A 14,548-nucleotide genomic window follows, 5' to 3' on the forward strand; every position below is an offset into this window, starting at 1 on the left:
CCTCTCTTCCTTCCTTCCTTCCTTCCTTCCTTCCTTCCTTCCTTCCTTCCTTCCTTCCTTCCTTTCTTATTTTTCTTCAGTTCACTTAAACTAACTCTAGACTTATTACATATGTATTATATGGCTACCCAGACAAAGAAATTTCTTTAGAAATTCCTGTAATGGCAATAATTTGGCATTGAGTACTGGATGGATGGTTTTTCTGTTTTCTGGATGGAAACCATCTTAGTTTTCATGCTTTATAGAGTTTAATTTTACAGTGTCAATTTCTGGGTTATAGATTTTGACAAAAAGTCTGTCTGTCTGTCTATCTATCTATCTATCTATCTATCTATCTATCTATCTATCTATCTATCTATTAGTATGTATATATATTTGATTGCTCTAAATAACCAGTGTGAGATTTTGGATTTTCATCTCATTGAGTCTAAGCATTTGGCAAAAGGTAGGAGTTAAACTGAATGGAGCCTTTATTCCATCTGGGAAAAGGAAGTAGAGGGTGGAGCTGAGTCCTGATGGACTCTTTCATGGTAGTGTCAAGGCAAAGAGTTCAAGGTGGGCAGTAGAAGAGCTGAGCCATAGCTGGGAGGTCCTCTCAGGAGTCAGGCAGTAGGAGAGCTGAGGTCCTGGCAGGTCCTCTCAGGAGTCAGGCTAAGGGAGGAGCTTTACTTCTGGACTGGTTATTTGAAGCACAGCCGTGTAATTGGCGCAGTGATTGCAGATGCATCTATTACTCAAGTGTAACAGACTTGTGGTGAGGTAATGCACTCCTAACGAACTTACAAATCACCAGAAAATTAGGCAGTCTCCTATCTTTAGTTAGAAGTTTTGAAATGTGACTAAAGTATGTTGATATATATGTATACTTTTCTGTAATAGAAAGAATTTCAGTTTTTTCCTTCACTCCATTTTAGCTCAATAGTAAAGACCAAGGTGCACAGAAGACTACTAATTCATCCCTTGAAGAAATAATAGACAAGGCGTATGACAAGTTTGATGTGGAAATAAAGAGTGTGCAGTTGCTCTTTGCAAAAGCAGGTGAGCCACTGCTCAGCTGTCAGGGCAGGCAGATTAGCTTCAGTAGCTTTGTGAGTATGTGCATGCATTGTTAGACTCGATGCTCTGCATGCATGGGTCTGTTTGCTCCTGGACATCATCAGTCCCCGACACCGCCTTGTTCACTTGTCCTGCTGACCACTTAGAAAACCCAGTAGGAGTGGCCCAATGCAGAATGCCACTGTTACAAGAGAGGTCAGCATGGGACTATTAATCCTAGGGTACCAGCACCATTTGAAACTAAGCTCGCGTGTGGCCTGTCTGTAGCATGACTATGAGGTGTCTGAACACAGTAGAAGATGCAGTTGGTTCTGGCTCTTCACTCCCAATGCTTTGGGATGTTTCCATGTTCTCTATGCTGCCTTTATTTGAAAATATTTAGTGTTTTAGCCTAGTCTTTAATTTTGCAATATTATAACTATGTTTATACATGTCTGAGATGTTATTCCATCTCAGTATAAAATATATTTTAGATATAGTATTAAAGAATACTATATCTAAAAACACAATAATAAGCTTCTTCGATTAAAAAATCCTAAATGTGAGATGTTCCCAAATCTAAAACACTTTAACTGCTGATATGATGCCATAAATGATTCATGCCACACATGATCTCAGATGATGGGCTGCCCTAGAAGCCCACGTGCCCTGCAGGTGCCAAGTTACACAGCTGGATTTGTGTATAGAGTTAGGTATATCATCCCCAGGATATCTTGCTATATTCATACATATTCTTAGATCTGACTAAGATCTCCTCTCCACTGTACTGTGTTTTCATTACAGATATTCATCCTGTAGATATGCTCTTAAGACTTAAGTAGTTTATGTTCTCAAAGCTTTGGTGTTTTCTGTTACTTAAGTACAGCTTTTCAGTTCTCCATCTTCCTTCTGTTACTAGAAGAAGTAGTGTTGATTAAATATCTCTGAGTATGTCATTTTGTGGACAGTCACCTGAGGACAGAATCTCTGCCCACCAAGGCCATGATCCCCTCTGCCCAGTGAGATCTGTTAACATTAAGATGACATGTCTGCTAGTGTCTGTAAAGAGACTCAGAGGTTCTGAGAGTGTTTACACAGGCCGTAAACTGCCCTTTTTATTGCATTCCCTTACCAATAATGATTTGAACAATGAACTCTCCAGTCCCTGTCATAGATAAAGATCTATATTTGACTGTATTAGCCTTGTGAAAAATCCATCTTTGAATCTCTCTTTTAGAACAGTAGTGGCTATTACACATGAGTGTTTTTTATTATTAATTTTTATCTTCTAATCTGTATTAAAATACAGATTATTTAATTTGTATGGTGAAGGAAGTGAAAATTTGTTCACTGAATTTGTTAATATTTTCTAGCAATGTAAAGTAGTTTTGTACAGAATATTTAATTATTTTTGAAAAGTTAATTAATATCAAAATTATTATTTTTAAAGAGGAAAATTGGAAGAAGTGTAGATTCCAGCATCCATCAACTATGCATATACTGCAGCCAATGGATATTCATGTTGAGTTGGCCAAGGCAATGGTGGAGAAGGATGTTAGAATGGCCAAGTAAGTATGACTGACTTCTGTGTTAGAGGTCAACAAAGATGCTGCACCTGTATTACCTGCTGAAGTCTAAGGACATAGAGGTGGATATGTGTGGGAGAGGGAAAAAAAAGTGAATATTCTATCTTAAAATACAAATACATTTTAAAGAAAATACTTGTATAGTCTTTTATGCTGGCTAGTGTTATGTCAGGTTGGCACAGCTATAGTTATCTTAGAGGAGACAACTTCAATTGAGAGAATGACTCCATAAGATTGTGTTGTAGGTAAACCTTTAGACTATTTTCTTGATTAGTGGTTGATGTGGGAGGGCCTAGCCACCTGGCTAGTGGTTCTGGGTTCTCTAAGAAAGCAAGCTGAGTAACCATGTGAGCAAGCCAGTAAGCAGCCTCCTCCATGGATTCTGCATCAGCTCCTGCCTCCAGATTCCTACCCTGCTTGAGTTTTTGTCCTGACTTCAGTGAGGTGGAAGTCTAAGCCAAATAAACCCCTTTTCCCCCATGTTGCTTTTGCTCATAGTGTTCATTACAGCAATAGGAACCCTGACTAAGACATGATGTCTCTCCTATTTTAGAAATTCATATTTAGATTTTTATATTGTACAAATATTGGCTATCTGAGATTCTGAATTGTGAACATCAAGATTCACTATCAGTGAAATAAAAATTTCAAAGGAAGTTAGGTTTTTTGGTCATGAAACCACATACAATCTTGAGAAGTATCTTAAAGGAATAAAGAAATAGAAGCTAGATTGTGAGGTTAGTATATCCTTATGAAATTGCCACGCTGTCTTCCTAAAAGCGGCTTTACTGAGGTCTAACTGACACTCTGGATGTCCTTTAATGTGTTGTCTGTGTCTCCATGAGTTCATCACTGTAGTGGGGATAACATGTCTGCCACCTTCAGAAGCTTCCTCGAGCTCCACCTTCTCTTTTTCCTGTTCCCACTTCTTTCCCTGGAGAATATTGATTGGTTCCCTGATCCTGAAGATTTGGTAGAATTTTCTAGAATTTCCAATGAATAAGTCATTGAGCTTTAGCTTTTTTTTTTTTAATGTTTTTCTATTTTTTTTTAAAGATTTATTTTATTTATTTATTATATGTAAGTACACTGTAGCTGTCTTCAGACACTCCAGAAGAGGGAGTCAAATCTCATTGCGGATGGTTGTGAGCCACCATGTGGTTGCTGGGATTTGAACTCAGGACCTTCGGAAGAGCAGTCGGGTGCTCTTACCCGCTGAGCCATCTCACCAGCCCTGAGCTTTAGCTTTTTTTGTTTGGCTTCTTTCTGTGTGATTAAAATTAAGATTCACTGTGATATCACCAGGAAAGGGGACAACATTTGAAATGTAAATAAAGTAAATAACTAATTAAAAAAAAATGATTCACCGTGTCGTATCTTGAATGTTGTCAGTAGATCCTTGCAGACGTAACGTGTTCTAGGCCTACAGTTTTCTTTTAGGGAGTATTTAAAAGTTCCAGACATTTTTGTGAATGAGTGTCAACTATGTTGGAAGTGTTCTAGGTGAATATTTTGTGTTTGCATTTGACCAGCTTGGAGGTTGAGCTGTAAAAAGTGCTCATCTTCTCTGCCTGCATTAAGGACAGTCTGTAGATATTTGCTTTCTCGTTGAGGATACAAGCAGGAGTGCCTTTGTTTCTTTTTCCTGATCATTTAGCTTTTGGGTTCAATTATTTCTCATTTGTTTTTATTCTTTAATCTTCATGTTTTCCACTCTAGGTTTATTATAATTTTTCTGTACCCTCTGAGTTTTACCTGCATTTCATCTAACTTCTTAGAAGGTCATTAATTAGGTACTTTTTTTTTCTAATAGAGACAATTAGTACTAAGAATTTTACTTAAATACTGTTGTACTGAATGGCAGGGACCTATTTAGGAATTAGGTGTCTGCCAGCTTGAGCTGGTCACAGCTTAGCCGGGCAGCTGGAGGGTAAGCTGGACAAGCTTGTGAGCAGCTGTGGTCAAGACTGTGCTGGGAAAGACAGAAGGCAAGCAGCTGCCAGAAGGCAAGTGAGTGGTCCAAGCAGACTGGACCCTCAGCAGCAAAATGTGACCTCAGGGAGCTTGCATTTCCATCTGAAGGGACAGGAAATAAGTGCACATGCCACTGGTCAAGTGCTGCCCAGAGCTCTGGATGGGCAGAGCAGGACAAGACAAGGAGGTAAAGAGTGATGATGCAGACACTCTGTTATTAATAGAAAGAAATCTTTGATGCCAGGCAGTAAAATACATATTGTGGTTTTGGTTTTTAATAGTAGAGAATTGTGTTCAATAGGACTTTCATAATGCATTAATGAACTTCAGGCTGTGTGTGGTGATACACTCCCCTAATCACAGCAGCCGGGTGGCAGAGAGTCTGAGAGGCGAGGCCAGCCTGATTTCATAGCAAGTTCAAGGCCAGCTGGGGCTACATAGTGAAGCCCTGTTTTTAAAAAGTTCATTTAAAAAAAAAAACAACAAACCATTTGCTGCAGTGGTTCTTACTCTTCCTAACGCTGTGCCCCTTTAACACAGCTCCTTAGATTGTGCTGACTCCCAATCATACATTTATTTTTGTTGTTGTTTCATAACTTTAATTTTACTACCATTATGAATTGTAATGCAAATATCTGTGCTTCCTGAGGCAAACCATGTGAAAGGGTCCCTCGATCCCCTAAGGGCTGTGACCTATGGGTTGAGAGCCACTGGTTTGCTTAAGAAAGATGCTTCAGAAGGTCTAGAAAATTGGTTCACAGAGAACTTTCCCTTCTCTAAGAGTGCTGTCTAAATGTAAGGAGATTGAAACATGGCTGGGTAACCCTTGACCTCTGTACTCTCCTACCCATTCCCTTCCCTTCCCTGAGACCTCACTGTCAAATTGTGTTCTTAGATTTAAAGTGTCAGGAGGACTGCCTTTGATGCATGTGAGGATTTCTGACCAGAAGATAAAAGATGCGCTGTGTTTGATTAACAGTATACCTTTGCCACAGAAGTCATCCACGCCGTCTCCAGAGAGACAGGTGGGTATGTGACTGCTGAGGAAATGCCAAGTTGATTTCTAGAAAACCACACCCTTTGAGGACTGGTGATAGTTTGAGGGCAGGCTTTCTAACCACAAGGATGGGCCTGGTGTGATGGCTCAGAGGCAGGCAGATCTCTGATCTCCAGGCCAGCCTGGTCTACACAGCAAGCTGCAGCCAAGGTAGGGCTGCATAGTGAGATGCTGTCTCTAAACAAACAGACAAAATCAGAAAGCGACAGAAATAAAAGGAAGACGTTCACATTTGTGTTGGGGTTCAAGAGTCGCCCACAAACCACATGAACACTGATCTCCGTCAGACAGAGTTGGATTATTGAACACACACCCTAAGACTAATTAATCAGGGCCCTAGGTAAGAATTTGGGAGCTGAGGCTACAACCTTGAATAAGCTTTCTCTGTCAACTTATAAAGGATAAACTGCAAAAACCCACATTGAGTGCAGGAAGTGCCGCCCGGTGGTCAGCTCTGACTCAAGCTATTTTAGACTTAGCAGTTCATATTGACCTTTAATTTGATACGTCCTGCATAAAGCTTTGTGGAATTTCTTAAGATTAACAAACCTCATGTAGAACATAAACAGGATGTGTGATCAGCATGACCTTGCTCAGAGTCAAGTTATTTTTCTGTTGTCAATGACTAGCAAGCATATTATAGCAGCAGTATGAAAGAGCTGGTAGAGTGCCTGGCAAACACCGAAGTGGATGCTCACAGCCAGCTATTGGATGGAACACAGGGTCCCCAATGGAGGAGCTAGAGAAAGTACCCAAGGAACTGAAGGGGGCTGCAACCCTGTAGGTGGAACAACAATATGAACTAACCAGTACCCCCTGAGCTCGAGTCTCTAGCTGCATATGTAGCAGAAGATGGCCTAATCGGCCATCACTGGGAATAGAGGCCCCTTGGTCTTGCAAACTTTATACGACCCAGCACAAGGGAAGGCCTGGGCCAAGTAGTGGGAGTGGGTGGGTAGGGGAGCAGGGGNTGGGGGGGGGTATAGGGAACTTTCAGGATAGCATTTGAAATGTAAATAAAGAAAATAATAAAAAAGAAAGAGCTGGTAGGCATGGGACAAAATGAGCATGGAACAGCTATGCTGGAGGTGGGGTAGGCCTCAACAATTTATAAAATATACCTTATATAGAACTAGAAATAGAATGCTTTAAAATAAATTTGCAAATAAAATTTCAAGTGGAAGCTGGGCGGTGGTGGCGCATGCCTTTAATCCCTACATTTGGGAGGCAGAGGCAGGCGGATTTCTGAGTTCGAGGACAGCCTGGTCTACAAAGTGAGTTCCAGGACAGCCAAGGCTACACAGAGAAACCCTGTCTCGAAAAACAAAACAAAAAACAAAACAAAACAACAACAACAACATATATATAAATAAATAATTAAAAATTTCAAGTGGAGATTGTCCTTTTTTGGTGAGTCTTCAATGTTCTACATCACTTTAATTGAATAATCTTTGTAGCTTAAAATAAATGTTGGATTTCTACTTACTTAGAAAAGAAGTTTGAGAAAGTTAGCTGGTAATGATGCCATTTTCAAGGGCCCTCTAATAAATGTGTACTTTTTTTATATTGTTACTCACATCAACTAAGTGATACATGGAGACATAAATTTACTCCTTGATTTGTGCATAATTATATCTTTAGAAATATGGGGAGTAATTTTAATATCGTGTAGGTTCCGGCTGACTGTTATCTGGTTTTTTAACTTCTTGAAGATTTGGCTGGGATGTTTGTGCAGATATTTTTTTTTTCCATCTTCCTTTATCTTACTTTCTCTGTGTTTGGTATATAGAGATGTCACCTGTGTTATTTAATCCTTCTCATGTATTAAAAATATTTGCATTCTTTGCTAGGTAGCCTCAATTCCTGTTCTTTCAGGAGGGACGAAAGCTCTTCTTGGGACTTCACTGTTGCTGGATGGAGTGGAATCAGGTGAAGATTGGCATACGCTGTTTCTCTGTGACTCTGAACCTACGAGTTGTTATGTAGTGAGGGTGTTTGCGGCGAGTAAGGAGTCTCTAGAACACCGTTCTGTTTGTGCTGCCGACCAACCCTGACTTCAAGGCATTTTAATCTTTGATGTTCACATCTCTTTGTTGGATAAGTAAAGAGTTGTTTGTCTTACGGGTGGGTAATGGGACTTGACAGTGTTTTCCAAATATCAATTAAGGTATTGTATTTCTCTGTAATACTTTTCTCTAGCCAGGGCTAAGTGATGCCTTACACTTTCAGATTAGAATATAGAATGTCAACTGGTAGACATAGGTGAATCTAACAAGGTTAAGGCCTGGCCACTCTGGTGTCCATAGTGGTAGTCACATCTTGATGATAGATGATGCCCAGTAAATGTTTTACTGGATATTGAATAAATGAACTAAAGTGAAAAGTAAGTTTGGTTTAAGTTTTAGTATATGGCCAGTTCAAGTGCCTTTGGAACTTGAAAAATACATTGAAAATATTTTGTCTCAATATGAAAGTTCTATGTGTGGCTGGAGTTTACTGTGTTAAATCTAGGCTCTGTGTCCATGTGGGTTCTCTGTGGATGCTGTCTGGGTTAACGAGTGTCTCTGTCCCTTAGAGTCTGATGAGGAGTACTTTGATGCTGAGGACGGAGACTCACAGGCTGCTAGAACTGTCAAAGCCTCAGGACTGAAAAAAGCTGCTGAAGTTCCAAATGAGGAGCTGGTTAGTCTCCTGCTCAAGTTTGAGATTAAAGAGGTATGTGTTTCTCTGTTCCTAAGCACGCTCTTGTCTGTCTTCTGGACTGGGAGCTGACCTCAGCTCAAGTGCATTAAAAATGTGGATTCTAATTTCTTTTCTGGTACATTTGAGTGCACACAAATGCACATGCAGTTTCGAAACCATAGAAATTATTTTTAAAAATGGTTTAAGGGGGAATCAGTGAGTGTAATCTATTCTGGGAAAACTTAGGTCTCTTAATTAGGATTTGCATCTCTGAATAAGATTTCTGTCTTTATGTATGGATGTATAAATTACCTCCCCCCACCAGCTCCTTTCTTTTTTTTTTCTAAACTAGAGTTGAGCTGTGGTTTGGATTCCTGAGTGGCCTTGAACTAACTATCTCACTTTGTATCCTTGGCTCTCTTTGACTGTGGGCCATTCTTCCTACCTTACCCTCCTGAGTGCTGAGATTATAGGTCTGTGTGTCACATGCAGTGTAAATTCCCCTTGAGCTAAATAGTTTTGGTCATTGTCATGCTTGTCTTCTGTGGAAAATTTTATCAAACTAAAATTCTAAACTTTTTTTTTTGCTTTAAAAAAAAGATAGATGGGTATAAGAGAAGGGTTAGTGTTAATTGGTAGCTGAAAACATTTTATTGATTTTGACAGAGCTTCTAAATTCCAGCATGAAGAAAACAGTCACATAGAAAGCCAAGCATGGTTGTATAGGCCTGTACTTCTAGTTATCAAGGAAGCTGAGGCAGGAGGATTACAACATTTGTCTCTGCTGGAGATACAGGGCATTCTGGTTAACTTAACAAGACCCTGTTTCAAAATAGCAAACAAAACAAAAGAAAACGAAACCCAAAAGAGGGGGTGGGATTGACTGGAGACAGAGCTGGGGACATGGTGCTTACAGCTTGTGAGGCTCAAACTTCAGTCCTGAGGACTGTTTCTAAAGAGTAGACACACAGGAAAAGAAAATCCAACGAGAAGGTCACAGAATATTTTGGGGGTGATTTCTGTGCCCGGCATGTGATTCCTTTTAGCTCCATGTGTCCGTTTGCTCTGTAAAGGACAGTGCTCATCTCCGCCTTTGCCTTAGAAAGTGTAAAATAATACATAGATGTTCATGGTTGACGTTGATATTCTAGAATGATAGATAGTGATTTCCTCAATCATCATGTCAGATTTGATAAATCTTAAGTCTTACTGGTATTTTCTTGGTCTGTTTCCTACCTTTGGCTTTTGACTTGTCTCTTTTTTTCACACTTTGACCCCTGTCTTCAAATGCTTCAGGGTAGTTGTTCTTCTCTTCAGCTGCAGCTGTGCTACGTCAGCCACCATTTGTAGAAGTTAGACCCAGTTCTTCCCTCCAGCCCCATGCTCCCAGAAACAAGACTCAGACTCACAATATATTTACAGATACCTTGCCCATATAGCTAGCTTGTACTCTGACTAGACAATAACTAAAATAACTATTTTAACTTACGTTCTGCCATGTGGCTGGTTACATGTGCTCAGGTACCATGTGTCTGTCTCTTCAAATCTTTACAGACAAATTTCCTGAAGGTCTCTATCCCAGAATTCTCTTCTCCTCCGGATGTCCCATCTTTATCTCATGCCTAAGACATAGGCTTTTTAATTGACAGATGATGCATCCATACAATGCACAAGATACTCTCTCAACATCATTTCTTATGTTTTTAAAAAATTGACACACATGTTTGATTTTTTTCTTTTTATTGGCTAAATATTTTTGGCTGTCATTTCCAAAATCAATTTAAATACTGTGGGAATGAACACTCTCACTTTTTGCTATTATCAGAAGAATCTATCATTTTTTTTTAATTAAAAAAAATGCTAAGAACCCTATCCTTATTTGCATGGTCTTTCAGTCCTGATTCTAGAGTTAGAGGGTAACTCCAGTCTTTGTGTCTGGTGTGAGGATGTGATTAGAATCTTCACTCTAGCAGTGACCTGTGCGGGAAATGACTGTGCTTCTGTCATTTTAAGAATGACTACTACTTACCACAATCTTTTCCTGCCCTGTGGATTCTTTTAGGTGGTTTTGGAGCTCACTAAACAACAGAAGGAAGAAGAGACAATTCTAGTATTTAATGTCACTCAGTTAGGGACAGAAGCAACAATGAGGACATTTGACCTGACTGCGGTGTCCTATTTGAGGAAAATCAGCTTGGATTACCATGACATTAAAGGTAACAGCCGTGAAAATAGAACTAGTCTCATTTATAATGAAACATTTGCATTTCATTATGATGGGTATAATATGCACAGTACAGTTAACACTTTATGAATACTGACTCCATTCTAGGACAATGGCCATTAGGCATCTATGTTACTGTCTTTAGTTCACATGTAACTAATATGCACATGGTCATGAAGCACCCGTGTTACCTACTGTCTTCAGTTCTCATGTAACTAATATATAGGTTGATCATTCACCCAAGTTCAAACAACTGTCAGGGACAGAGCCCTCTGACTGAGACATCGGAAGCCTGGTTCTGGGGTCTGGCATCCCCAGCCATTATGGTACATGTCCTCAGAAAGTCCACCGACGTTAGGGAGTATCATTTCCATTTTATAGGCAGAGAAAAGTTAAAGAACCCAGAATAACTTGCTCTCACCCTCTATTGTGCTCATGATGGATTTTAAAATTTTGATCTGGACTTAGGATACAGGAGCCTACTCTGTTAGAGCTGTCCTAATACTGTGACCCTTTAACACTATTCTTCATGTTGTCAAGACCCCCAAACATAAAATGATTTTGTTGCTACTTCATAACTGTAGGTTTGCTATGGTTTTAAATTGTAATGTAATACTTGTATTTTCTGATGGTCCTGGATGACCCCTGTCAGCCAAGGGGGTTGCGGCCCACAGGTTGAGAACCACTGTGGTGGAGTGTTTACACAGCACAGAAGTATTGTGGTAGAAATAAAAAGTTCAGTAGATGCAAAGGCTACACTCTTGTAATTTCTATAGTTCATCATTTCAGTGTATTTCTTATGACCTCAGATATTTGAGGCATGAATGAGTGAAAATTAAAATCCCCCCCCTCTAAATTTGCCCAATACTTTAGTCAAATACTAAGACATTTTATGATTTTTAGAAAATAGTTGAAACCAAAATAAACTTCAATTAAGTGTTGCTGATTTTCTTAGGCAATAGATTATGATAGAACTTACATTACAGACACGAGTAATAGTTGCAAACAAGTTGTCTAGGCTGTTTTCTTCTTTGTGTCAAATAAGACTAGAGAGGAGGCTGGAGAGATAGCTCAGCCATTGAGAGTGGCTGGGTTTGATTCCCAGCATCCACATGACCCCTCACAACTGTCTGTAACTCCTGGTCCAGGAGAGCTGACTCTCCTTCTGAATCCCTAGGGCACCAGGCACACACACAGTGCACATACATACGTGAAAAGAAGGTACTCACATATGTAGGTCTTAAACACATAGTTATAAAAGGGGAACATGAGGGGTGGGGTGGCTTTCTTGCTGTTCTAGAAGCAGAATTTACAGACTATGGAAAGAAAAGCATGGGCATGGTTCAGTGATCGCCGAGCCAGCCCTCCCTACACAGATTTGGGAGCCAGATCCCCTGTGCCCATACACACGCATCGTTTTGAGCTCAAAGGAGAAGTTTGTTTCAGCTTTGAAACCAAGGCTTACCCTGTAGCCCATGCGGGCCTCAGACTCATCATATAGTCCAGGCGGGTCTATACTACAAGGGTCCTCTTTCTTTTATCTCCCAAGGACTGGGATTATAGCTGTAAATCACCACACCCTACTAAAAAGAAAATTTGAATTGTCATCCTCTGTTTAAAAATAAAGTTTCTGTATTCTTCCCCACAACCCCAGGTCTAAGCAAAGACATTGTTTAAATTATTTGAGTCTAGTAGCTATAAATAAAATATTTTAAAACAGTTTAAGAATCCACTAGATCTCCAGTTTCATAGTTGAGAAACTGTTTCATAGTTGAACTGTAGGCTAAGGTCAGAGATGAATTAGAGTTCACATTTTCAGATTCTTACACCCATAGTTCACTCTGCTGCCTATAAGTATACAGGCCTCCTTAAAAATATCTTCAGAGGTTTTAACTCTTTTGGGGCACGATATGAAAGCAAGTGAAAGGTGAAGGGCTTTAAGTAAGCTGGGAGTCTAAGGTCAGGATTTCAGCTGCCTTATGTCCTGACTAGTATGCTTGTTACTTCATAGCCATGACAATGTACACAGATATTTTTTTAAAGCACCACTAGACAAAGACACGTAGAACACGCTAAAATTTCATAAAAGCAACTTATTTGCATTTCTGTCTTTTAGGATCCAGAAAGAAGCCGATTCACTTGATTAGCTCTTCAGACAGGCCTGGATTAGACCTTTTAAAAGTGGAGTACATTAAGGTAAGGCCACGGGAGGGTGACACCGCTGTCTGGGCCCCACACTGTCCTCTGGAGAGAGGATGACTGTGTGTAAGGAATAGATCTCAGCAGAGTTTCTTGCTCTCAGCCTTCTGCTTTCAGTGAGAACAGGGATATTTCAAAGCTGCCGGGCTGTTAACCCAGAGGCAGAACCCAGGGCGAAGCAAGTGCTCTTCTGTCTTTGGGGCATATTGGCACCACTACACTTCTTGTGGCAATTAGTTGAGTATACTACATTAACAAGGGAAAGTGGGGTTAGATTGAGTTGAGAAGAGATCTGCCAGGACTCGGAATGGACTGAAAAATGTACCCCAGTGAAAGGGACGGAAGAAATCAATGGTGTTCACCTTCGTTTTAGTGATTTCCTGGCTCTTTGTTCTGTCTGCAAGGGTTATTGAATGTCTGTGCTGTTGGACATTTGGATTGAAGTTGCTTTTTCCTGTTCTCGAAGTGATTGTAAGTTAGAAGAGAGAGATGTGCAAACAGACAAGAATTAAAATGTAGTCTTAGCTGATTGAAAACACAGTGACTGGTTTTCTAAGGAAAAGCACAGAGCAGAGTGGCTGTGGAGAGGCTGGGAAAGTAGCAGGGCAGAAAGCTGCTCACGGAAGGTGGTCTGCAGAGTTCTCATTTCTTCTTTGCTCCCAAAGGACAGAACTGAGGCCAGGGAGTGCTTAACGATGAGAGACAAATGTTTTGACTTAGAACAAAGACCCCATGACAACAGAGTTCTCTAGAGATTCAGTTTGTGGAGAACTGGTGTTTCTCTCACCAGAGATTGAACTAAGCTTTGTAGAGTGGTACAAGCATCAGATGATGGGTGGGTGAGGTCGCCCTTACACATTCTTTCCTTGTCTTTATCTTTTCCTGAGGGAATGCATGTTCCTCCATGCTTAATAAGAGCACTTTGCACTGTTATGAAAAGGAGTGTATGTGCTTTTAAAATAAAATAAGACAATACGATATATGGTTGTCTTAGTTACCTATGCTGTGATCAGATACCACAGCTCAGGCACCTTAAGAAGAAAACACTTAATTTGGGGCTCACAATTCTCAAGGGTTAGAGTCCATGACGATTATGGCTGAGAGCAGGCAGTAGGAAGGCAGGCAAGGTGCAGAAGCATTAGCTGGGAGCTTCTAACCCTTTCCAAAAAGTTCCACCAACTGGGGACCAAGCATTCAAATATATGAGCCTTTGGGGGCCAGTTATGTGAACCACCCCAGTATGTATTCTCTCTCCCCCACCTTCTTCCCTTTCCACCTCCCCTTTCTCTTCCTTCATATCTCTCCACATAAACATGCACATGGGCATGCACATGAGCACACACAAAGAGATTATAAAAATTTACTTGGCTCTTAATTCGTTCTTTGGAACTTTTATTTTTTTCAGGTTGATAGGAATGGACCTAGTTTTCAAACTACTTTTGAGAAAACTGAACAAACTGTTAAGGTAAGAAGTTTTACTAAAGCAGCATATCTTATTTGAAAATAACCCACTTACTTCTTACTTGAGTTTGTGTTCACATTTCTCCTCCTTAAGCTTAAATGTCATGGATGCCACGTTTGGAATCACTCCTAGATGTGGTAGCACACAGTGATTCTGTAGCTTCATTCTAAAACTTGGCATTTTCTATAATCACACTAGCCTGTTGAAGACCCAGGAAGCCAGTTACATGTTGACTGTGCAGATGGCCGGGGGAGGCAGTTATTGGCTCCATGACCGTTTTGTTTGGGAATGGAGTATTTAGTTACCTGATGCTCTCCTGTGTCCTTGAG

At 40.2% G+C, this 14,548-nt stretch overlaps 1 protein-coding gene across 4 annotated transcripts in view; it reads left to right on the forward strand.

The window, feature by feature from the left end:
* Nucleotides 1-14,548, forward strand: part of Vps13c (vacuolar protein sorting 13 homolog C) — a 155,572-nt gene that overhangs the window by 57,375 nt on the left and 83,649 nt on the right. For all 4 annotated transcript variants that reach the window (XM_029543807.1, XM_021206145.2, XM_029543808.1 and 1 more), the window contains 8 exons: nt 915-1,038; nt 2,486-2,603; nt 5,491-5,620; nt 7,503-7,581; nt 8,228-8,367; nt 10,397-10,550; nt 12,675-12,754; nt 14,163-14,222. In XM_029543807.1, coding sequence (XP_029399667.1) covers nt 915-1,038; nt 2,486-2,603; nt 5,491-5,620; nt 7,503-7,581; nt 8,228-8,367; nt 10,397-10,550; nt 12,675-12,754; nt 14,163-14,222 — 885 coding nt within the window. The remainder of the gene's footprint in view (nt 1-914; nt 1,039-2,485; nt 2,604-5,490; nt 5,621-7,502; nt 7,582-8,227; nt 8,368-10,396; nt 10,551-12,674; nt 12,755-14,162; nt 14,223-14,548) is intronic.

The sequence above is a fragment of the Mus pahari genome, chromosome 10 (assembly GCF_900095145.1).
Source record: "Mus pahari chromosome 10, PAHARI_EIJ_v1.1, whole genome shotgun sequence".
NCBI lineage: Eukaryota > Metazoa > Chordata > Mammalia > Rodentia > Muridae > Mus > Mus pahari.